Source organism: Amia ocellicauda, chromosome 2, assembly GCF_036373705.1.
Source record: "Amia ocellicauda isolate fAmiCal2 chromosome 2, fAmiCal2.hap1, whole genome shotgun sequence".
Taxonomy (NCBI): domain Eukaryota; kingdom Metazoa; phylum Chordata; class Actinopteri; order Amiiformes; family Amiidae; genus Amia; species Amia ocellicauda.
Window position 1 is genome coordinate 45,966,109 of NC_089851.1, and position 25,307 is coordinate 45,991,415.

At 41.9% G+C, this 25,307-nt stretch overlaps 1 protein-coding gene across 9 annotated transcripts in view; it reads right to left on the bottom strand.

Moving 5' to 3' along the window:
• Nucleotides 1-1,059: 1,059 nt before the first annotated feature.
• Nucleotides 1,060-25,307, bottom strand: part of nebl (nebulette) — a 117,007-nt gene continuing 92,759 nt past the window's right edge. The window contains exons 13-31 of one of the 9 annotated variants that reach the window (XM_066724537.1): nt 23,843-23,947; nt 22,556-22,660; nt 22,152-22,259; nt 21,817-21,927; nt 20,557-20,667; nt 20,336-20,446; nt 17,093-17,203; nt 16,544-16,642; nt 15,667-15,771; nt 15,222-15,326; nt 13,650-13,742; nt 10,610-10,702; nt 9,844-9,936; nt 9,217-9,321; nt 8,355-8,526; nt 7,030-7,122; nt 6,371-6,505; nt 4,068-4,186; nt 1,060-3,154 (exon numbers count right to left, since the gene is read on the bottom strand). In XM_066724537.1, coding sequence (XP_066580634.1) covers nt 2,978-3,154; nt 4,068-4,186; nt 6,371-6,505; nt 7,030-7,122; nt 8,355-8,526; nt 9,217-9,321; nt 9,844-9,936; nt 10,610-10,702; nt 13,650-13,742; nt 15,222-15,326; nt 15,667-15,771; nt 16,544-16,642; nt 17,093-17,203; nt 20,336-20,446; nt 20,557-20,667; nt 21,817-21,927; nt 22,152-22,259; nt 22,556-22,660; nt 23,843-23,947 — 2,151 coding nt within the window. In that variant the 3' untranslated portion in view covers nt 1,060-2,977. Of the gene's footprint in view, nt 3,158-4,067; nt 4,187-6,370; nt 6,506-7,029; nt 7,123-8,354; nt 8,527-9,216; nt 9,541-9,725; nt 9,937-10,609; nt 10,703-13,649; nt 13,743-15,221; nt 15,327-15,666; nt 15,772-16,543; nt 16,643-17,092; nt 17,204-20,335; nt 20,447-20,556; nt 20,668-21,816; nt 21,928-22,151; nt 22,260-22,555; nt 22,661-23,842; nt 23,948-25,307 lie in introns of those variants that run through there. The other 8 variants (XM_066724528.1, XM_066724553.1, XM_066724546.1 and 5 more) reach the window with 8 other exon arrangements.

Sequence of the window (25,307 nt, forward strand, 5' to 3'; positions counted from 1 at the left end):
ATACTGTCAGTCTTGTGTTAAATTGATGGAAACAGACAAACAAAGCCAGATTTGGCACCTGTGTGAATGCTATACACGGTGTACCAGGCTGGGGAGGTGCATAATCTTCTCTGATTATGGGCAGAAAAAGCAATCAACAGGATCTCACGAGACGAAACACAATTTCTTGTATGGCAATAAAATGCCATTTCTTCATATTCACGTTTCAATGGCTGACGTCATTCACAACAAAACAGTCATTCAGAATCTTCCGTATAAAAATAGTTACATTCTCTGAGCGTTTATTTTAAAAAGGAACATCAGGCCCTGAAGTATCCTGTGCTTTTCTCTTCTCTCCTGGTTATGCTGTTTGGAGAGTGTCTTCAGGACTTGGGGGGGGATATTCCTGAGGATTAATTCAGTGCCATTTCTTAACTCTATCTCTGCTGTGATGGTGTGAACAGTGAGGGGGGGGGTGAGTGAGAACGTATGTGTCTGTATGCTCTCTAGCACCACTTTACATTTTTGTTTTGTTGCTCCCTCAATACCTCACACCTCTCTAATGACTTTTATCTTCTGTGATTACACATGCAACCTCACTCCCCCCCCCCCAAATAAATACATTAAATCTGCATAATAGCAAGTGATGGCAGAGTATGATGACTTGAGGGCCACTGCGTTACTTTCCAGTTCTTCAGATTCAATTTATCACCTCATTTTAGACATTTAAATTAATATTCCATTGATTTAGAATTAATGGAAGCATTGGGCTCCTTCAAGTAGCAACTCTCAACAGTGCAGCCGGCTCTGCGCTTGCCTCACAAATGGCTGTGCTTCAGTCTCTTGCTGAGCTTACAACTGCAGCAGGAACCCTCGGTCTACACGGAGGGCAAGCTATGTAATGCAGCTACAGCATCTTTCACTTCTGAACACACGTGTGCAAGATGGAAGAAAAGAAAAGGAAATTAATGGAATTGGTTTGCATTTGAAAGCTGAACAGCGAATGTATTCCATTGACAAAAAAATACATTTAATTTTTTTTACAGTAAAATAAGAATATGTATCTGAACAAATACAAGCCCGGGTTGGCAAAGCTGTTTATTTTCTCCACGTGTCACACTGCAATTAATAACAACAAAAAAAATCAAATATTGACAAACAATCAAGTCTTTTTTATTTAATTTCATTATTTAAACAAATGATTACCAGTGGTTATGTTCTAAAAACATGAACAGCAGACTTATTATATCAGTTTTGACTACATGTAAAAGAAAACAGTCAAAGACACAAAAGGTTTGTAAACGGTGAAGTCGTCTACGTCACACTGGTGGTGATTATATGACTGACACATTGTAACACAATAACTAGTCTTAAACGCGCCGTTTGATTAATGAAACCTTGGGGTGTTATCAATCAGCATATCATTACAGGGTACCAGGTCATGTTTTTAATTAATTATTAAGTAATTAATTTATTAATATAGCTGATACTCTTACCCAGGGTGACTTACAGTAGTCACAGCCCAGAGTGCTATGTAGAGGTTAGCTAACCGTGGGCCTGCCAGTGACCACAGAGAACTGAGCAGAAGCCTCTGTGTTTCCATACCACAGGGGACTCTTGTGTGGCACCACCGGAACACACGGCGTGTCACTTCCTTCCTGCAAGTACGTTACAAGATGTTCTTCTCCATAACGGCTTTGATTACCGAACTGCTTGAAGCTGGGGGCTGCCGCTGAAGTGCACCGAGTCAGTTAACATCTCACACGAAAGAGCCCCGAGGGGCCCACGAGAGCTGCTCAGGGCCACAGGCTGCAAAGGGCCGTAAAACCTGGTACATGACCACAGGAACCCCTGGTCTTCTGGTTCCGACCTGACAAATATATTCGAACTGAAACTTATCTACAATAATTGTTTTCCTAAATTTTAAATCAATGACCTCCGACACATCACATCACACACCACATGAGCCAAGAGGTGCAAATACCAGATTGTGCTAAGTCAAAGCCCACAGAGTGAAAGAGCTGCTGCCGGGACAGGGCGTCGACTCTGATGGTCCTCACTGCAGTGGGGAGACGCATTCCCACGGCTTCACTACAGACAGGACATTAACAAAGCCAATCTGGTGTTGGAAATGGGGAAATTAAGAGCTTCTCTTCACTATCAATATCAGGTTGCATTCCTTTATTAGACTTAATGTGTAATTAAAACAAATACATGCAGAAATTCAGAAAAGTCTTCCATGATCACTGCTTTAAAGGAGGATGCTGTTGTCTGGACTATTCAATGCTTGCTCTAATTTGACACTGTGGCATGATGACAATTAACACAGAGCCACGCAATCCTCCCTCGGGCATTACTTTACTTACATAAAATTGGAATTACCCATCTGGGAACTGGGAGTGGCAATCTCTCAGATGTGGGCATTGACTGGGCAGGACACTGACAATAGCACTGAGGAATTTTCCAGAGTGTTTTTAAAAAGTTTGAGCATCCAAGCTTTGGACAGCCAGAAGGGTAGTTGTTATTATTAGGTAATTTTGCAGATGTCTGTTTTTGTACTTATTTTTTCAGACCCTAATATACGATGTGCTCTGGGTTGTCAATGACCGACAGGCCCAGTGCTTCAGTTCATCCATCCGTCTTCACATTGTGTGGCAACCTGCAGCAGCGGTGCAGCTCCTGCAGACTGAGATCTACCTCCCCCATACTGTTACAAGTTAAAGACCAACGAAAGCAGAATTAATCTGAACCAATTGTGCTGCGACTCAAACCCACTTCAGTTCATTTGGTGAGTTTACAAAACCCTTTGCGTCCCGTAATGAGATGTAAAATGAAGCAGTGCGTTAAGAGATGACAGGGAACAGAAAGTTTATACAGTATAGTACTGAGTAGTCATAATATCCTTTACACTCATCCTGCCTCTTAAAATGTTAGCAATGTCGTCTAGTTAAAAAAAAAAAAAAAAAAAAAGGCAAAGCACAGTATGATCTCTACACCTTTAGTTGAACGTCTCAATGTAGTTGGCCGGAAGCATCCCGGATTTACCAGTCCTCTGCACAGTGCCGTACATCCAGCCCTCGTCGATGGGCTGCACGTTAATGATGACGTCGCCGTCTCTGAAGGACACCTCATCATGGTCCTGGGCAGCGTAGTCATAGATGGCTCTGTATGCTCTCTGCTGGGAGACAGACACAAACCTGCCATCAGGAGACACCTGCAGCCTGCGGCCGCCAGCTCTGACTGTCTGACAAAACCCCTTCATTGTTTTTATTGTTCTTCTTTTGTAATTTATACATTTATTTATTATTATTTAGTTATTATTAGCTACTGCTACTACTAGTAAACATAGTTACTAGTATTGTTTTTATTAGTACATTATACTAGACAACACAAGTGTTGATGTCAGGGCACAATCAAGAAATGGGCAATACAGGGACCAATCATATTTCACAATTAGGTATATTGAAAATAATTTATCTTCTTGTTTTTGTTTGTCTTTCAACCATTAAAAAAATAGAAATCGATTTAAGGAGAAATTTCAATTTAAGCTTAGAATAAAAATAAAAAAAAGGATTATTGTTCATGTTTTTAAGAAATAGCTTGTGCATGCAAAACGTGCAACTCCATCCCTGAGACCCCAGGCTGGCAACACACACGTCTGCTTTTCCATGCAGCTCATTTATCCTTTGCAACTAATAATTAATACTCAGTTACCAATCATGCGACTGATCTTCCACAGTGGGGGAAAGATTGATAGGAGAGTCAAACCAGCAGCTTTAGTGCAATTTCTAATCTTTAGACATTTTTAGTTTTGATTATTACAATAATGTATAGTGGCATATCTCAGCCATGATGTGTGGATGTATAAGAAAGTTACAGCACCTGCCTCACATATATATGGTGACCCAAGTTACTACTAAATCCCTCACTCACTTCGGACAAGCTGGCCCAGGAAGTATAATCACATTGCTGCCATTGTGTAACCTGCATGTTTCTGTGGGACGTAAGACCGTAATGAAAGCACGCCGTGAAGTTGAGCAATCTCCCTGCTGCTTGTGGGCCATGCCGGTGGTGGCCTCAGCACTCACCATGCTGGCAGAGTGTGGGGGGGACTGCACAGACTTCATGGAGGACATGCTGGTCTGGTGCATGTATCCGTAGCCCTGGGGGTGCCCGCCGGGGTGGTAGGCTCCTGGCAGCACTGGGGCTAAACAGCACCAACACAAAGAGAAGAAGAACAGGAAGGTTGCTGTCCTGTGTGCAGACACACGGGTAAGAGAAGACAGCAGCGGGCAGCCCCTCCCCTGACGGAGAGGAACATACTGATGGCAGATCAGCCGAACCCCAGGCCTCCACCCTCCTCCTCTCTGCCGTTCTCCACCTCTCTCGTCAGCCTGGGAAGAGCGCTATATTAAATAAGGACTGACTGAGTGATTCCCTTCTCTTCTCTGCACATGGTTCACAAACCATGTGGCACTGGACATTTTTTATTTTTTATTATCCACCATTTTCATTTTTTGTCATTATCCACCGATTCTTCCTTGCAAAAATTGAAAGGTTAAAGGTATGAGTTGTGGTCACTGTCTGTAGAAGGCTGATGGGGAAAATGAGAGCGGTCTCTATTCTAACCTCACACATCTCCCCAAGAAAATTGAAAACCAACAGAAAAAGTATATTAAATGCATCTCATAGTGAGAAATAAACATTATGGTAAATCTTGTGATATTACAAGATAAGACTATGATTACCAAGTTGTTGCCCTGTTCATCCCTGTTTTTATCAAAGCCCATATGAGATACTCATTTTCTCATCTAGGTTAGGCTCGACACTTAATGAACACCCCTCATACCTGTACATCTGTATGTGTGTACTTGGTACCCACATCAACATGAATGCAGTTACAAGAAATACAGTGAGTGTTAGTGGCGATGCCAATCCTTTGATCTGTTCTGGAAATAAAACACGAATGCAGTATTTTCAGCACACCTTCCTGTCTTTATGCCAAATGATCAGCCACCACAATTAAGATTAAACTTTTCAGGTTTCCTTTACCTAATTACATACACACACATTACAAACAAAAAGTCGGCAAGGCTGACCAGGGAAGAGCAGTATTGTTGATATTTAAACCAAGTCAATTTCTCAGTCAAGATGCACACTCTGCACCCTGGACAGCCAGTACACGTCCAACACAGCTTGTGTGTAGTGTAGTGTAGTCAGTGTGACAACCATACAAAAAATATATAATCTTCTTCTTCTTCTTCTCTCAATCTCTGCTGTATGTTAAGGAGTATTTTTACTGTGTAAAATGCCTTGAAGACAGGTGCACGCTATATATCCTACATTGCATTTCTGTTTTTCTCCCACGTTTGGCCTGTGCTGTATAGTTTAAAGAAACCTAAGGCACAGGAAGTGCTGTGAATGTCTGGGGACAGAATGAATGTCGTCCATCTTGCCGTGGACCTGGTTGGCTCCCAACAAGGAAGAAGAAAGAACACTGAAGGTGATTGACAACACACAGCACACATTTCAAAGTCCCTGGGCCTTCCTGATGTGAATGCTGGTAATGCAGTATGAAAGAGGAGATAATCACCTTTGTTAATATGGAGAATACCCCATCATTGGAAACAATCTTTCTTTGATCATTTATTTTTTGTACATACAATATACAACAACAACAACAAAAAAGCAAGGAAGTTAACTATGTACAACAGGGAACAGGAATTAATGGTCCTGTCAAGTTAAAACCCGAGCCTGAGTCCTCTGTTGCCTGGATGCAGTAATTTGCTCTTTGCTGCATCTTCCCTTAGCCATCCATACCATTCCTCATATAATGCACATAATGCATTCTGTTGTTTTTGACCAGGGGGGGGGGAAAAGTCAGTAATGTCTTGTTATCTTCAGCCTGTGAGCCAGGTTTCCACACAGTGAAAGGGAGTACAGTCACACAGACGCTACCCAAGTGTTGATCCACAGACCTGTGAGAGGTGTGAGAGACCAACCCCAGGCTGCTTCACGTGGATGTCAGTTTGTACATTTTGAGAGACTAGGGTAGCTGACATGGGCCCATAATCCAGAGATGCTTCGTTACCAGTTTCTCATTGTGCCAGATCACAAGGACTTGATCTGTTAAAGTCTGCACACTAGCCTGCTGGAGTGCCTTTTTGTTTGTACAGTTGCGTGCAATCCTTTCTTTATTTCCAATTAGCCACTGTATACCGACATCAGCGCCTTGGCTACAGGAACTAGCAGTTCTGGTCAGCTACATTGTGGTTGCTAACTGGCTGATGGAAAGCTTGCAAACCTGACAACACAGCATCGTGTATTTGTGGGTACCATGTCAGCTTTCCTCTACCACTCGAGGTTAGGCAGTCCACGCTGGTGTCTGTACCTCTGTCCACGGAGGTCCTGGCCGAGCTGGAGCTGTAGCAGGAGAGACTCGGGAGCTTATCCGACACCTCAGACCTGGTGTCGCCCACTGTGCTTACAGACTGAGACCTTGAACTACTAACGCAGTTTGCTTTCTCTACAGCCGCAACATAGGAAAGGCGTACGAGGAAAGGAAGAAAGATTAGAGATGAAAAGCAAAGCAGATATTATAACCATCCAAAAATAAATCTAGAAATAGGTAACGCTTGAGAGAATCGTATTCTTGCCAAAATGGTCTGCAGAGTTGAAAATCTAACTTGCTGCTCTGCAATTCCTCACATTAATCTAACAGGAAACAAAGACTATGTGAGGCACAGTTTATTTTTAATGTCATACATTTCAGGCAGCATTCACTGACTGTGCTTTGTTTAAAATGAAAAAGCTTCCATTTCAACCTGACAGCATATCATTAGTGCCAACTACAAAGGTTAAACTTTGGGAAAGTACAGTCAAGAAGTTCTGTTCCTTCCATCCTTTTTTGAAGCAAAGAAAACCGTTATTTATTTATTTTCGCTGTAATGCATACTGAAAGCAGAAAAGCATGAGAATGAAAGACAGTGACCAATCAAAGTCCACTAAGAAAGGAAAAGTACAAACAAAGGAAGCAATGCTGAGCAATACCAGAGAGTCTGCGCAGACTTTTAGACTGGATGTTATCCTCAAGAGGGTCAATGTCAAAGATGGAGCCAGGGTCAGTGCGCCACACTTTGAGATCTTTCACAGGGAGAGACAGAGGTGAATGAGAACAAAAGGGTTTCAGGTAAAGTGTGAAAAAGAGCTCACATCCTGCTGTCATTTTTCCTGTATTATTTTGTATTCATTTATCATGCTGAGTAAACGTTTATTCAACCCCTCTTGAGCAGGATGGTCCAGGAACCTTAAACATGTCAGTATGGTAAGTGTGGGGTTGCTCAACAATATGAATCTGTCTTTTTATTTTTTTATTTAAATTTTGTGAAATATGCGTTAATCATTTACTAGGGACATTTCTGAATAAATTAATGCTTTTTTAAATGAAGCTCGCAAATCTAAAAATGCTGTATTATAAACAGTTATTTGTTCGAATCATTCTGATCCATTCTCTGGCATACACACTGGCTGACAACTTAGCCATAAATGAAGCACTCACGTTGGCAAAACGCAAGCTGTCACATAAAACAAATACACAAAACAATACCGTCAGCATGAATCATATCACAATCACTATAGCAACTGGATGTTTGTGTTCATGTCTCATTTCTGTGTCACATTAACGGCTTGATGAGAATGATTTATATATTTTAATTTGAATGTTCTTAAAAACACAGCTGCCCATGATAACATCAGAAAAACCACATGAGTCCATCCATAAATGTGACAGTAGCATGTTCCCACAAGACACAGAGGTCCTCTGATAGTCTCTCAAAAAGACGATCTTCAGAAAGACTAGATACTGTGGTTATTTCTCTTGCTCTCACGTCCTGTAGCCTTTTAAACTATGGCCCCCTACAGCAAATACGAGCACCAGTCGGATCCAGCATGACCGAAATGACTGCGGAGCTTATGGACTGGTTGTTGAGCGCACTGAGAGCGCTTTAGAAAATGTGCTACAGGATGGTGTAGAGGCTGTTTGTTGCAGATATTTTGACCTTTCCCACACAAAGTTGAATCAGAGATCACCAGATGCCAACCCTGGTCTGGTCTTTGGTACAGCCAACTCCTTCATTAAATAACCTGCTCACAGTCCTGGACACAAAACTGGCTGTTTAGACAACTGGTCCAATGACAGGACCACAGACCTTAACAGAAAAAGTTTAAAATCTACTCAAAGGCTAAAGCAACAGCTCAACGCTTCTTTATTTAGTTTTTTAACACTGGTTCTGCTTTTCGCATGTGACCGATGAGACGACTTAAATAAATACATCAATAAATATAAAAGCTCTTGCATAATCTCTCCAGAAACTCACCCACAATGATGCCTGGTCTTCTGTCCATCTCTACCACGTGTGGGTGCACACCTTTGTAAGCCATTTCGCTGGCCACCTGGTGGTTCCTGCGCAGTCTGTCCATGTGTGGGTCGTCCATCCCGGGGGTGAAACCTCGGCCTCTTGTCTTGTCAAAGTCCTCATGGTACTTGGCCTGGAGGAAACATTCACAGAACTGAGTGTCGAAGGAGGTTTGGTCTTCACAAACTCCACTAACACTAGCCTAAATCATGGTGGTACTGCACATCTAGGTTATATACTGCTATCGTTTGGCAATACAAGAAGGTGAAAAACAACTCTGGAGTAACGATACAGATGCCCAGTGTTACATTATTCCTACTAATATTATTATTGTTGTTATTTTTAATTTCCTGTAATTTCTTCATTAGAGCTGCACTATCTACAATTTTGAAATTAAAGTGACTGCTTTATATGTGTATCCATATCAATCTACTTATATACACAGTAGATGTTTTGTAGTGCAGTGAAGATTAATATGTTTAGAAGTGTGGCATATCGAGACTTATGTTTAACACACAAACACAATCACACAACAAACCCAGGCAGCTCGCTTCACACTCACAGGGGTGCATTTTGTAAGTAGAACGATTAGTCACAAACTCCACACAGGAAAAACGTGTGTCAATATTTTATTAACAGAAGATACACCATCAACTGCATTAAAAAAAAAAAAAACTTTTGCTCTCCTTCTTGACTCAGCAGACACATTAGAAGGAAACACGACTATTAACCCCCAGCCTCCCAGACAAACGCAAAAGTGCAGCCATGGCCACTCAAGTGGAGGTGCAAGTGATGTTACTGCCCCTTGCTCTCCTCACGCTACCATAGACACGTCGCTCTGGGTCTTTTTGACACGCCTCAGCTCTGGCGTGTCAAACGCAGCACACGCCTTCCCCCTCATCTCCCGCAGGTCGCTGTGGTACTTCACCTGTGACACACAGCACCGTTACAAACGTCGCAAGTCCCGCTGGCCCGGCTCTGACACACAGATTATATATATGATACGTCTAATTGATCAGATAAGGAGATGAATGATGTCATAAATTAAGTCACTAATGGAGACATCCAGATGTTGTGAAAGTCAGAAGACACGGGCAGCCCTCCAGCATCTGAGTGTGAGAGCTCTGGTGTAGTTAGTGCTCCCTTCCTTGAAATCATATAAAAATCAGTAAAAATCAAAAAAGGAAACATTTGTATTGTAAAAATATATATTACAGAGAAAATATATATTTACAAAATAGTCATCTTAACTAATACATTTTTTTATGTTTTGGTGTCAATAATAAACCTTTGACTTCGTCATGTAGCTTTCAAACTCCTGTATTTACTTACCACTCATTTATTTTGGACACATGCCTCCTATTCCACATTCATTAGTAAGTAAGAGTAAAAAATACAATTCAAGTCTTCTAATGATGTGAATCACTCCATCAGTGGGGTGGAAACTTGCCAGGCTGATATTATCCTGGTTCCTCCTGGCTCTCTCCATCTCCGGAGTCATTCCCACAGCTGTCGCCTTGCCCACTTGCTCTTTATAGTTCACCTGTTGACATGTCAGCATTCAGACACAATTACAGCCATCACTCCATGACAAAGATTACAGGCCTTCACATTTCTAACCTTTCCTTTACATTACCTACTTACAGTTAGGAGCAGTGCGAGGAGGTACTGAACCAATTCACGGTCAACCTCAGCGCTGGGCCCACTGTCATTCTCACTTTGATTGACAGGCTTTCTAACTCTATAAATAGACTTGGCCTTTTTGCCTGGTATTCCAGTATATTTATTCACATACCAGGGGTGGGTTTCTATAAGAGCCTGGTTTTGCTGAAGAGCATTTCAACTGCCAGTGTCTAGTGTCTTATTCTTGGGCAACATTGTGCTGCCGGTACTGGCCAAAGGCGAGGTAAGGGGCCACCAGTATCCTGGCACAACACCGTGTCACAAAGTCATGTACTGGTTACTGGAGAACAGCACTGAACACATTTCCAATCCTGCTCAGAATCCAAACATGAATCCAATAGAAAACCCTGGGATTAACTGGAAGAGCACTACTCTTTTTGCTGTGCTGCAGATGGAGTGGCACAGAGTTGCTTTGGCCAATCATCAGAAGCACTGGAGCCGCCTCATTCAGCCCCTCTGAATGACCACTCAGGGCACCTCAACCCGTCTGTGGCCACAATAGGAAAATATCAGAATAGCCAATTAAAACGCACGTTACTGAGGATCTTCTGGTTGTCTTTGACACGCTTCAGCTCCGGAGGGTCTGGGATGGCCGTTGCGTGGCCAATGCAGCCTTTATATTTTACCTACAGAAGAAATAGATGTCTTAGTATCTGTGCTTTAAACATTTACAAGGAATAACCAAGAAAAAAAAAGCAATCATGTTCACTTATCCCATTGAAATTCATACTATTTAATAGCTACAATTAGACCCATGGAAGAAAAATTAGTTCCATGAAAAGACTGGATGCATGCTCCGGAAAGATCTATTGTGGAATTGTGAATCACCCGACATTAATTAGGTCAATTGCATAAAGACTCCTGAAACTGTTATTAATGACAATGGCAAGAATGGGAAGGCAATTTACCGCATCGATAGAAAGTAACCAGCTGATAACCAAATAAACTCACTAAATCACCTGAGTACACGTTAGCTCAGCATTTTGTGTGTGATTAATCTCCCAGCCTGGCTACTGCTAATTACAAGACATCAGTCACGTCCAGTCCTGCAGTGGCCCCTCACACCCTTTCAGAGTGTTGTGCTGTAGTTCAGCTTGTCAGCGTACAGAGCAGGTGTCAAACGGACGAAAACAGTGAGAAATGGGAAATGTCAGAAACCTTCGAGACATAAAAAGTAGCTTGTAACTTCACTTGTATATGTACACTAAATTTCTGTTTGACGACATCTACAACACACATTCCTGAGCAGCATTTCTGGTGCCCATAAAGTAGGCCTCTAGGGGATGGTTTGTATGTGGGGGTGTGTACACTTACACACCAAGAATTTCCAATGATCACACAGAGAATCTCACAACGCCCAATGAACATCGCAAGGTGAAGATTTTACAGCACAGTCATCTTTCTTACACAGAAATTATATAATTTCCCAATCCTTGAGGATCACTAGACAAAAGATTTTTATAGCTACATTTAAATCCACAGTGTCTAAAGATCTCAAGTGCTAATGTAGACCAACTAAATCAATAACTGTTTCAATTAAGTCATTAAGAACTCAGGCCTTTTCCCCCTCTCATCTCTCAAACGTCCTTTCAGAGAAGGGGAATCACAGCACGATTCTTTAACTTTTCTACAGGAGTCAAACTTACAAAAAACAAAAGTGCTGAAAACAATGTCAGGCAGACAGGATTGGCCAGTATCTCTCATTCAGGTTGCCTGCAAGCTTAGCACCTGCTCCAGTTTGAGCCACTGTCCTTCATTTCCACCGCGAGTTTCAGAGAGGAGGTGCTTCGCAGAGCTTCAGAAATACATCTCCGCTGATGTTCTGGAATTGCTGCCTTGCTGGTGCAGGTGCAGTGTGAAAAGCCGTGTTTGCTCATGTTGCTATAAATAAGATAATAGGTCTGTGTTCACTGGAGTTTTTCCTGAAATAATTTAAATCTGTTTTGATTCATTAAGCATGAAGCTTCTTATTTTAGAAAATGACAAATTAGTGATACGCTGCACGCTGTGACGCATTTGTAAGAACGAAAATACACACGTAATTGCAACACATTATACACTTGTCATCGTTAGCACAGAGCGGGCTGTACATAATGGTAGGATTATGTGTTCATGTTTTACAATGCATGCACTTTTTCTTTAGCCTGGAAGAACAACTAACCTTAATTTCAGTATGAATATGTCAGTTAACCCCATTGTGTGGTACAGAATGTCTTTTTTGTACCATCTTTCATAATAACAGCGCTCTTTCACATGGAGTATTGAGACGCAGGGCGCACAGTTGTGTTGGAGGAATGCAGCATCCTCATTAAAAGGATGAATTCGGTCAGGCAAGCGCTACATTCCTGCGACTCTTAAACTGCCGGTCAGAATCAGGGGCCCGTCTGGACAGCCTTACAGACTCCACTACAATGAGTCAGCTATGCTTAAGCCATCACCTTACACACAAGATCAATCTGAAAAGAAATGTGTCTGTATGTTTAACTGCCATTTCTACCTCAGTATACAGTTAGGTCCATAAATATTTGGACAGTTACACAATTGTCATCATTTTGGTTCCAGACTTGGATTTGCAACCAGGTATTGAAACTCACAACTTAATTCATGATTATGTTAGTTTGTCCAAATACTTTTGAGCCACTAAAACTGGGGGGACCACATATAAAAATGGGTGTAATTCCTACATCATTCACTTAGTTTGGATGTAACTACCCTCAAATTAAAGATGAAAGTCTACACTTAAAGCATATCTTGATTGTTTCCTTTCAAATCCATTGTGGTGACATACAGAGACAAAATGATGACAATCATGTCACTGTCCAAATTTGTATGGACCTAACTGTAAGTCTGCAGGCAGTCAAGGCCTGACTGTGATTGGATCATTTCCCCCAATACAAATTCTGGAGGGCAATAAGAAACCAGATGTTGCTATCATTTTGGAGCCTGTACATTATATGAGTATTATTTTATTTTTAGAATATTTTCAATATCTTTCAATCTGTGTCAGGTCTTTTCTTATTTAGGCAATTTTCTATACGTTTTTAAACATTTGATTATCACTCATCTCTGCTACTACTGCCGAGTAAATTGGTCAATAAATATATATACAATCCTGTAGATTTTTCCTGTTCCCCTGACTCATCAACTAGATCTGAGTTATGAACACCAAAAGATTTTGCCCACCAGCTCCACTGTTATGATTAATTAAACTGAAAGAAACTTGAAAACATATTCCAAATCGTTTCAGCCTGTAAGCCAAGTTATTTAACACTGTAAGTCTGAACGTCATGTGACCCCTTTGAGAAGCTGGCTTGATGGGGGAGTGCTGAAGGGGGGATTCCTCTGCTGGTACATTTGGAACAGGACCAATATCATGCCAATCTCTGATGTCTGCCATCAGCCTCAGGATGGTGACTTACGGGTGAAGCTGCTCGCTGTGTGTGCCGATACAAACACACCATGCCCAAGCAGGACAGACGAGAGATGTGAAATAAAGCCTAGGAAATAAATGACCAGTCTTGTCCCGACTGGACGCGTCCTCCTAAGAGACACACAGAGGTCCCCGTCACTCACCATGCTGACGTTCTGCTGGTTTCGGCGCACTCTTTCCATCTCCGGCGTGTCCTTCACCGCCGTCCCAGAACCTACTCCATCCTTGTAGAACACCTAGATAACACAGGAGGGTGTGAAACATGAGGGAGAGAATGATATTATTTTATTCTTCTAAAGATGAACATGATAGATAATAACTATAATCCCTTCCTTTGGAGCAGTACCTAATCCACACTCCTCTAAAGACTCATGCTGGCAGATGTCAGAGGCAAGGAAACAAGGGCTTTCAAATGCTAAAGGGTAGCCAGAAACATCTTGGCAATGTTCTACATCAGGGCTCAGAAAAGGCAGAAGCCTTGACTGTGATGTCATATGTAATTACTGCCAGATATACGCACAATTTGCCACTTATGGTCGATACGATTTGCCTATGGTCTGACTGATGCCTTAGGGAACATTTTTGGTGAATCACAGACGGTTCCATATTAGCAGAACCCAGAGCTGCATGAGGGCTGAATCTGATCAACATGGCTTAGTCAGTGTGTGGACTAAAACCTCAAGCTGTTGATCAAGCCACTCCAAAGACCTCGATCAGAGGAATGACGCCGGCGTTAGCGACACATCAGCACTGGTCCACTGCGTTTTTTTGATTATTTTATAGGACCCCATTAGCTGATGCCTTGGCAATCAGCGAGTCTTACAGGGGTGCACACACACAAAACATTACATAAAAAATAACACTATAATGCCAAAATAACCTCAAAAACAGCTATACATTAGAGTTTCTACATCAAATAAAAACAGTCAGGAATACTTCAAAAACCTTCACCACACTTTATCCTACTTTATAACAATAAATGCAATCTGCAACAAAGTGTTGAGAACACAATGATTGTAGATCGGCCACTATGTGGTAATCAATTCAAGAACTATATTTTAATTTGTTATAGCGCCCTACATAGCACGTTCACCCAATCAGGTCATAGAGTCCTATTGACAGGGACAGGATGTAGCTGCCTAGATATCATATAGAGTGAATTTTTTTTTTATCATGTCCAATGGAAGTGCAGAAATGCAAATAGATTCATAAGATTGTTTTATTCAGCACAAGCTTTGCTATATGGAGAAGTTACCACAGCTACCCCATGTTTTGTAAGTGAAGTGCTGAATCATCCTTTGTGGTAATGATTACAGAAATAATGTAAGAGGGCTAACAAGCAAAGAACCAAGTCCTTTCATAAGCTACTCCACATCTCTCTTACTTTGTGACTCACCATCACAGCAATTACATGACATTAAGCAAAGATACACTGAAACTGCTCTGACCTGAATTATTATAAGTTAAAGTTATGCTGATAAAGAAAATGTGCCTGTGGGTTCCTTATTTCTCACTAAGACTCCAGACTTTAATTAGGTGAATATGGACCTACATATATTTAGCAGCGTTCAGTTCAGCACAGTCCAGTCATCAGACAGGAAGATTGAAGTCAGCTGCACAATGTGCTCAGAGTCTAAGACCCATCTCAGGTTTGACAAACAAAAGCATTGGCTACACAAGAACGGTCTTAACGGTGTATAGAAATGATCATTTACATTGCTGATCCTTCTAGTGTTTTCCTTGGCGAGGAGAATTTCTGGCGTTTCTGCCACTGAGGACACCGTGCCACGGAGTAATTTCGAGTCCGAAGTGTACTGCAACTGCAATTGAGTGAAACAGTAAGTTAATGCATGGCAGAATTATAGATTTACAATAAAAAAGCTATGAAATTGTAATTTTCTTCATATGAAATTTGAAGAAAAAGCACTGGGTTTGAATGAAAGGGAACATTATTTATGTATTGTTTTTACTTGACTTTAAATGTAATGTAGGCCTTCTTGAACAGAAGGAATCAGCTTTACTTCCCAGAGTTGATTTATCCTTGTAATGCCAATCAATGTCACGTCTACCCTTTTACTGCAGAGTATTGATCCCTGACAGTTACCAAGCCGCTTGTGCAATGCGTGCCCCGCTGTGATCTCAGGCCAGCGTCATACATACCGAGCTCACGTTCTTCTGGCTGGTCTTCACTCTTTGCATTTCAGGAGTATCTGCAACCGTGGCATAGGTGCCTTTCAGTCTCTCCGCCTCGTCTTTATATTTTTTCTAGTTAAAAAGAACATTGAAAATGGTAATGGATAAAAAATGTATGATTAAAATATACTATACAGCACAACTGCTTTAACCCTCCTGACGCCTCTCACCACTAGCTCGCAGCCTGGAGGGGGACTGAGGCACACCATTGGGCCCTGGACCCCCAGAGATCACCTTTTAAAAATAATGCTCTCCTTCACAAACAACAGGCACACCAAGATGTTTCTGTTTAAACCTCTATAAATCTTCCTGCTGCTCAGTACACAAGATGGATTTTTAGGTGGAACGTGAGAGAGCGATTGTACAGCTGCTTCCTTATGGTCATTTTTTTTTTTTTATGTAGGAAATATTAAGGACTTTACTTGGAATTTGGCTTTCCTGTGCTGGAACAACAACAGAGCCGTGTCCTCAGTGTGTCTTCTGTGGTGGTGCACTGGCTAATGACAGTTTGAAGCCTGGCGATCTAAGGCACATGATTGGCTGAACAGTTACCAAATAAAGTACTTATACTGACACCTACCTATGCCTGATATGTCTATTTGTAAAATGTGAAGGTAACAGTTGTTTTTTTTAAGGGGATAAATAATGTTAAGGAGGGGCATGAGTAAAACAAGGCTGAGAACCCCTGATCTACAAGATAACACCATTCAAAATCTAAACGTTGCATGAGAACCATGTAAACTTTCCAGGATGCTTGTTGCCCAAGGTTATGTGAAGCTATACATTTAAAAAAAACATAAAACCTATGCAACTAAATAATATGTTTGATGCTTGCGGTGATCACCTGGCTGTACATATCCTTCACGTATGCAGCATGCAGCATCTCCGGGGTGTCCGTCACTGTGCCGTATGTGTTCTCCCCTAGCTCTTGCTTATAGGATGCCTGAAAGACACACAATGGATTTATCCACCTGCCACAGTTACCACTCGTTTCCCGCTGAACTCCTAGTCAATGTCTGAAATGGCTGAAGGCTTTAAGGAAATCTGTCAAATTGAACAGGTAGGTTGACAGGCGATTGTACACTTCTTCAGAACTCTGAATCCTTCACCCCTTAGTGTGATATGACCCCTCTTGCCTTTTGAGGGTCCCTTCAGCTACTGAAGTTTGAACATTTATATGGCAAAGTGTGGTTTATAGACAAATGGGATTGATTAGGTGATTTTTCAATTTTTGACAAATAAAGGACCATCACTCTACAGATAAAACAACAGACGCAATAAAACAATACAACAAGCCCCCATGTGTAAAGACCATCAGAGGAAGAGAAAAACAAACAAATACAGAACAATGAGAGTTGAGCCGCAGACGTCGGTGGGACGTGCTCTCTCTGACCTGGCTGCTGATCTCAGACGCTCTCTTCGCTCTCTGCATCTCCAGGACCTCGGTACTCAGGTCCATTCCTTTGCCTTTGATTTCAGTCTCCAGATCCTTCCTGTATTCCTTCTATAAAAAAAAAAAACACAAAACATTGTTATTGTTAGTGTTATCACTATTATTATGTCAACTCCCAACATATATATCTCCAAATGGAGCTTGTGAGAAAAATGTATGATAAAGAATCATCACACTGTTCTTACACATGTTTTACTCCAGTGTTTACTGTGATCAAATTACAGAAAAGTTTAGCAAAACAAGGTAAATTACAGTAACGCATGGATAGGTAAAGTAAACTGTGAAACAAACCATAGAAAACCACAGCAAAGCAAAACACACGTGTGGTATAACCGTGAGAAAACCACTGAAAAACTAAACAATATTACCATGCAGGTCGACTGTGGTAAAATCTCAGAAGGGTGATGTGACAAGACCGGGTTTTCCCCCAGAAATTAGCAAAGGCATGGCGGTTTGATACTGATTTGTTGAAGGGGGGTGTTGGTGCCCTCGCCAGGATAAGTGGTTTCGAAAATGGATGGATGGATAAATGGATGAATGGATGGATGGGTGTTGGCAAATTGTCAACTGGGGGGGCGCATTAGTCTTAGTTCACAAGAGCTGGGGGGCGGAGCATGAGCAAGTGCGCTTGCGTTTCAAAGACTATTAGTTTTCTTCATCGTTCACTCATTCATTTGGCAACACATCTACGATTTTTGGCCAGGCGAAAAAATATAGCTACGGGAAACCCTGCAAGAACTCTTCTCCAGCCTATTTTTCTTAATGTCTGTTAAGGAATAATAAGTACAGTGAGGGAAAAAAGTATTTGATCCCCTGCTGATTTTGTATGTTTGCCCACTGACAAAGAAATTATCAGTCTATAATTTTAATGGTAGGTGTATTTTAACAGTGAGAGACAGAATAACAACAAACAAATCCAGAAAAACGCATTTCAAAAAAGTTATAAATTGATTTGTAGGTTAATGAGGGAAATAAGTATTTGATCCCCCTCTCTTAAAGGGAGTGCTCCTAATCTCAGCTCGTTACCTGTATAAAAGACACCTGTCCACAGAAGCAATCAATCAATCAGATTCCAAACTCTCCACCATGGCCAAGACCAAAGAGCTGTCCAAGGATGTCAGGGACAAGATTGTAGACCTACACAAGGCTGGAATGGGCTACAAGACCATCGCCAAGCAGCTTGGTGAGAAGGTGACAACAGTTGGTGCGATTATTCGCAGATGGAAGAAACACAAAATAACTGTCAGTCTCCCTCGGTCTGGGGCTCCATGCAAGATCTCACCTCGTGGAGTTTCAATGATCATGAGAACGGTGAGGAATCAGCCCAGAACTACACGGGAGGATCTTGTTAATGATCTCAAGGCAGCTGGGACCATAGTCACCAAGAAAACAATTGGTAACACACTACGCCGTGAAGGACTGAATTCCTGCAGCGCCTGCAAGGTCCCCCTGCTCAAGAAAGCACATGTACAGGCCCGTCTGAAGTTTGCCAATGAACATCTGAATGATTCAGAGGAGAACTGGGTGAAAGTGTTGTGGTCAGATGAGACCAAAATTGAGCTCTTTGGCATCAACTCAACTCGCCGTGTTTGGAGGAGGAGGAATGCACCATCTCCACCGTCAAACATAGAGGTGGAAACATTATGCTTTGGGGGTGTTTTTCTGCTAAGGGGACAGGACAACTGCACCGCACAAAGGGACGATGGACGGGGCCATGTACCGTCAAATCTTGGGTGAGAACCTCCTTTCCTCAGCCAGGGCATTGAAAATGGGTCGTGGATGGGTATTCCAGCATGACAATGCCCCAAAACACACAGCCAAGGCAATAAAGGAGTGGCTCAAGAAGAAGCACATTAAGGTCCTGGAGTGGCCTAGCCAGTCTTCAGACCTTAATCCCACAGAAAATCTGTGGAGGGAGCTGAAGGTTCGAGTTGCCAAACGTCAGCCTCGAAACCTTAATGACTTGGAGAGGATCTGCAAAGAGGAGTGGGACAAAATCCCTCCTGAGATGTGTGCAAACCTGGTGGCCAACTACAAGAAACATCTGACCTCTGTCAAATACTTATTTCCCTCATTAACATGCAAATCAATTCATAACTTTTTTGAAATGTGTTTTTCTGGATTTTTTTGTTGTTATTCTGTCTCTCACTGTTAAAATACACCTACCTTTAAAATTATAGACTGATCGTTTCTTTGTCAGTGGGCAAACGTACAAAATCAGCAGGGGATCAAATACTTTTTTCCCTCACTGTATGTAAATAAACCTGGCTAGTCAACATGTGTTTTCAAGTACAGTACTCCAGTACAGTAAGTTTTTTTGTGAACTTGAACTTTAGATGAGATTTCATTTTTGTTTGCTTTCAATGCCAAGCTGGACGTTTGCAAGTTGGGGACTAACAGAGTTTTCTAATGACAGTCACTCTACAACTGTGAAACAAAGGATGTTACTGTATTTTTCCACCACTGCATTTAGCTACAATATACAGTATAAATTTGATGCAGAAGTCCAAGAACATGCACATTTTAATATCAACACCACATTGTTTGCATTTCTGTGCGTTTACTGGAAACCATAGCTTTGTTAAAACAAATATTTATTTATATACCTCTCTCATTTGAGAAGAGTAATTATTTTAAGGAGTCAGATAGCTGAATGTTGTCTGTATATATCTAATAAGGGAGAGTTAATCATATGTTTCGTCTGAACAAATTAAATACTACCACTTAATGACCTGATCACTATGCCATGAGGATTCACTGACTGAGCTGCATTAAGTTACAATGAAAATGACCAAAAGCCGTGATTAACTCTCCCTTATTAGATATATATATACAGCTATCTGACTCCTTAAAATAATCAGAATGCCCATCACTGTGAGTTTTTTCTCCTGTATTAAACATATAGTTAATCACACAAAGAATGTGTATAATAAGGCAAAGCTATGAGGAACATTTACCCTGAAGTTATGGATACAGTACGATGGGAAAGAGTATTCCAGTAAAGAATAAGGCAGTCACAAAAAAATCATATTAACCCATCCGTGAGTGTCACAGTGGAAGTACCCTCTATCTGAAACATACCCTGCAGCCTGTAGAGATGTACTCTATTAATCTAGTTAATGAGCTAATCAGACCCATTCGGTACATGTGATACATGCTGGGGCTGTGACTGTTAAGACTGACCTGACTGGCCATCTGTGAGGCTCTCTTGGCTCTCTGGATGTCAGGAAGCTCTGTGCTGACTTCCATGCCTTTTCCTTTTATCTCCGTCTCCAGGTCCTTCCTGTACGCTTTCTGGAACACAAGCATTGCCCCGTCAGTTCTCCTTGCTAAAGCCACGCAGCCAAAGCTATCATCCTGTTACATGTTGTGAGCAGTGGTGCATTGTGGGAAGCTAAGCGGACCTCGCTGAGAATCTGCCCTGCGTTCTTCACTCTGAGGAAGTCTGGCGTCTCCTCCAGCTCGGTCAGGCCTTTTCCCTTCACTTCTGTTTCCAGATCCTTTCTGTACTCTTTCTGAATTAGGGAAGACAGAGGAAGAAAATAAAAATAAATATATATATATATATATATATGTTGGGATGGATTCCCTAAATAATTTTCTTTGCAACTATACACTCAGTGTTTGCTTCAGCATGTACAGATTGGGGGTCAGTGTGGCCCCCTCCTAAAATCTTAGTGGGACATTTTCTTCAGTGAGGGGGTCAATATGTTTGATTCAGAAATAACCACCATATGTTAGTTTTTGTTTGTTTTAAACATAATTTAAATTAAAAGTAGACATAACACTCAGTTGCACTTTCTGTTCCTGAACTAAATAATGTCCAGGTACTCTGCTTCCTGTGGCCATTGTGACTCCATGGTCAATGCAGAGGTACAGTGGGGCAGGCATATCATCCCAGGTGGAGGAGAGATGGCTGGAGGAGGGCTATACAAAGAACACTGCCCTCATTCTTGACATGAATCCCCAAACGGAAGCCCTGCAGCCTGGCCAGGGCCACCCCCGCAGCCACACTAGCACGAGGGAGGAGCCCTTGCTCATGTGTGGAGGAGTACCAACAAGTCTACCACTCCATCATGGTCCCCATGCTGCTGAACTCCAGAGGGCAGGCTTAGAAGTACAGTATTTCTAGGTTACTGCTGTATGACATGCTTAGCTCATCCTCCACTGTAGTGAAGCACAATGAAAGCACGTTGAACCCATAGGAAACCCCAGTAAAACCATGTTAAAAGTACAGAAATCCTATGGTATATTTTACTGAGGTAAAATTGAATAAGGGATTCAATAAGTATTACACAGTCAACTCCTCTGAGTGCTGTACAGCCACACTGATGGACTGTTGGCTGACAAATGTGCTTGACCTCCCCCTGATACTGCATTGATTGCAAGTCAGAGCTGCACAATAAGGGGCTGTTCTCTCATACTGCCGTTTGTGTTGAATATTTTATATACTTTTGTAAAGTTTCTTGGGAGCAGCACAACCAACCAGAGCAACAATTGCTGTGCGCTGCCAGGCTTTGGAAGAGTAGAAATGGCCATTTAGGAAGACCTACAAGACTGACTGGATTAGGAGCTCAGCAGGGCTCAGGCTAGAGAGCAATGACAGAGATCGATTCCTCGACGTGCTGCTTAAGTCTTATGAAACAGTAATGAGACGTCCTCACCTGGCTCAGCAGGCTGCTGGCGTGTTGCGCGTGCAGAAACGCTGGGGCCAGATCCAGATCTACGGCAGCCCTGCCTTTCATAGTGTCATCATACTCCTTCCTGTATGCTTTCTGACAATGAATAATTCAATCAATCAATTAATCAGCACCTTGTTAGTTAAACATGATTTCATTTGGATCATTTCATTTCAATCCCTGTATAGTTGTTATTTTTTTATATTATCCATCATAAAACAGCACATCCATTGCCCTGTGGGGTTCTGTATGCTATTACAACAACACCACAAACAATTTGAACATGCTTAATAAAGGGGGATACGAGTATTTCTCATTACCTCACTCTGATTTCTTTGTGCGTCCTTTGAAACTTGATAAGTCTGGGTGTCCAAGAACTCCAGCAGCGATTTCCCTTTCGATTTCTCATAGTCTTCTTTGTATTTGACCTGGGAAACAACCCCAATTGACGGCAACATAAATCAACAGCCTTCAGAGAGAAACAGGATTCAATTCACTTCACTTCAATTCCATTTTTATTTGGCATAGGAGCCTCTACAAATTGTCACGGAGCTCTTGTATGGATTTAACACACACAAGGACCGTTACAATACAGTTACTGTCACCATCAGGCAGAGAAGAGAAAAACTAAACACTCCCAAGGAGAGGAACACATCTCTGGGTGGCACAGGGTCTGAGGCTGAGGTGCCCCCCCTGCTCCAGGCACTGAGGACTCATGAGGTACCTGGCTCTGCAGCACGGCGCTCTCTCGGTGATGGATCTGCTCGGCTGTATCCAGAGCCATATGGTAATGACCCTTGGATTTCTCATACAACTTCTTGTATTCGATCTGGAAGAAAGCAGAAAGCCAAGGACACTGTAACTAGACACGAAAGTACGCTAAGCTACACAATACTGAAATTATTAGACCAGGTCAAATATAATAATGTTTGTGAGCAATTACCAGCGGACAATGCCCCTTTGTCACAAATGACCCTTTTCAAAGTTCAGATGAAGGTTTTAATGAAAAAAAAAAGTCCAGGGGGATTTACAGGGGGAGCTGAATAAATGTCAGAATTGTCTTTCATGCTTTATTTCCCACTGCTTATTGTTCAACTGCAGAAAACGTTCTCAGTTGAAAGCCTCCGAAAAAAAAACCTGCAGTTCATATATATTTTCTGTATGTGGGTAGCCTGAGTCTCGGTGGAGATCCCTGAGGACCCCAGTTAAGAGTTACCACTTTGCCTTTCTTCAGTAGAATGCCATGAGTACCATTCTAAAGAATTGTTCCTTCTTCACATTTCACAGTAATGTGATTTCTTTCCCCACATAAATGCTTTTATTAAAAATGTACACTTAACCCACAGCAGAGGATGGTCAATAGTACATTTGTTTCTAACATACAAGAAATATTATAGAATCAATCAATTTAGTGGAAAAAAGGCTACAGGTAAACCCTCCCAGCAAAAACGAAAAAAATAAAGAAATAATGGAACAGGGACATGAAAACTCCCAAGTGCAGAATAAGACATCTTGGACACCTCTCCTTTTCCATGCAATAAATTCATGTTATTCTGGCTTCAGTGGTTTGAGCTGTTAAGGTTTAAATTTTCAGGGCCACTCCACTGCTGCTCTCCACCCATAACAGTAAAACGTTTCAAAAACAGTAAACATGGAGTTAACTCTAGGGACAGACGTGGCTGATTGCTGCAAACAGGGGTGGGGTTACTGGGGGAATACAGCCATGTGGTTCAGTGCCCTCTTCCCCCGGGCACCCTGACTCTCACCCCCAGACTTTCACTCAGACTCACGATGCAAACTTCTCCCTGGCAATCTATTGCAAATTAGGGGCATTGCCACACAAAGGTAAGAACAACCATCTGATCTTCACATACAGAACACACTTGTGAATGACCCAGCGGAGCTTTGCAGAAGCTGTGGTACTGTTTGTTTGCGGCTGTTTTAGTTGGTTGGAGGCAGTGCAGGCGATGTTGTGCGCTTGATTGAGGGGGCGGGGGGGCAGATGGCTTACCGTGCTCTGCAGCTTGCTGGCATGCAGCGTGTGCTCCAGATGAAGAAGATTTGGCAAGTCTGAGGAGGGCTCATGCATCTGCTGCAGATCGCTTTTATATTTCACCTGAAGGAGAGAGGGAAGAGCAAGGAGTTTGCATGTTGACTGATATCACCTTGACAGAATGGAAAACATCCCATAAAGTGGAAAGAGAGAGGCTGCAGTGCTTGGCCCAGTTTTCTAATGACTGTACAAGCCCTGTGCAAGGTGAACTGTAGCTGTGTTTAGTACAGTACACTTTTCTATGTGTTTTTCTGTTGAATGCCAGTACGATACATATGAAAATGCATAGCCTATTAATTTACTATATCAAGCAGTAACAGGAAAAATGGCAGAGGTCTGAGAAACTCACCAACGTTCTCTGGTGCGCACATATCTTACCAGTGGTATCGCTTGGGGAGAACATGCCTGACAGTCTGTCTCACTGTTTTTTCCCTGTTGCACATCTGATAATCGCATGCTCACCACTTCACCCCCCCTTCCCACTCCCTGTTGCCCTGCTACAGTTGCTAGTCAGTCAATTTTGGGAACTTCTCTAAACCTTACCCTCCCTGGAATAAAGTCACGCCACTGGTTGTAACTCAAGTGGGTGCACCTCCTGTTTAAACAGATTAAACCCTGAGCACCATTAGATCACTGTTTTCTCTGTCCTTGTTGTAAGAGAGTGAATAGACTGGATTACACAAAAATAGCAAGAGGATTTTGCCCTTTAGTACATTTTAGACTCTAAGAACTTGTAAATCATATGACCTTATTCTGGAAAATATATACAGAAATGCATATACCATATACCTAACTGAGAAATTTAGGATTGTGTTAAAGGACTTAAGGAGACAGCTTTGAAGTTCTGTGTTTTACGCCAGGCCTGTGCTCACCAAAGTACGACAGATAACACGTCCATGCTGGAGCCCCTCCAAATGACACATGGGTTGCCATGCCCATCTCCACAGAGACTAGCACCACATTGCAATTGAAGATTTATTTTGTGAAATACAGACATTCAAGGTACTTTATATATTCAATAGACCAGGGCAACACACCCAAATACAAACTACAAGCTGCTAACAGAAGTGTTACCCAGCTTCTCCCTCAGTTTGATAACAAACAATAAAAGGTTAATGACACTGAAGTAATTCTATCTCAGAACCAAAACATTCTCAAGCCATGTTTAGTCTTAAAAGAAATACATTATCTAAAACAACCATCGGACCATTTATATTTCACATGCGATGCAACATTAACATTTGGTAAGATAATTATTCACACATCCCTATTGATCCTGAAATGACATGGGCATCAGACCAGCCCCCCCGCAATTCCAAGAAGACTCAAATGTAACGTCACCAAGAAAGAACACCTGGCTTGTTTGGTATCAGCTTTAAGGTCCTGCTTTGAGGGACCTGAAAATGTAATTGATAGAACTAAA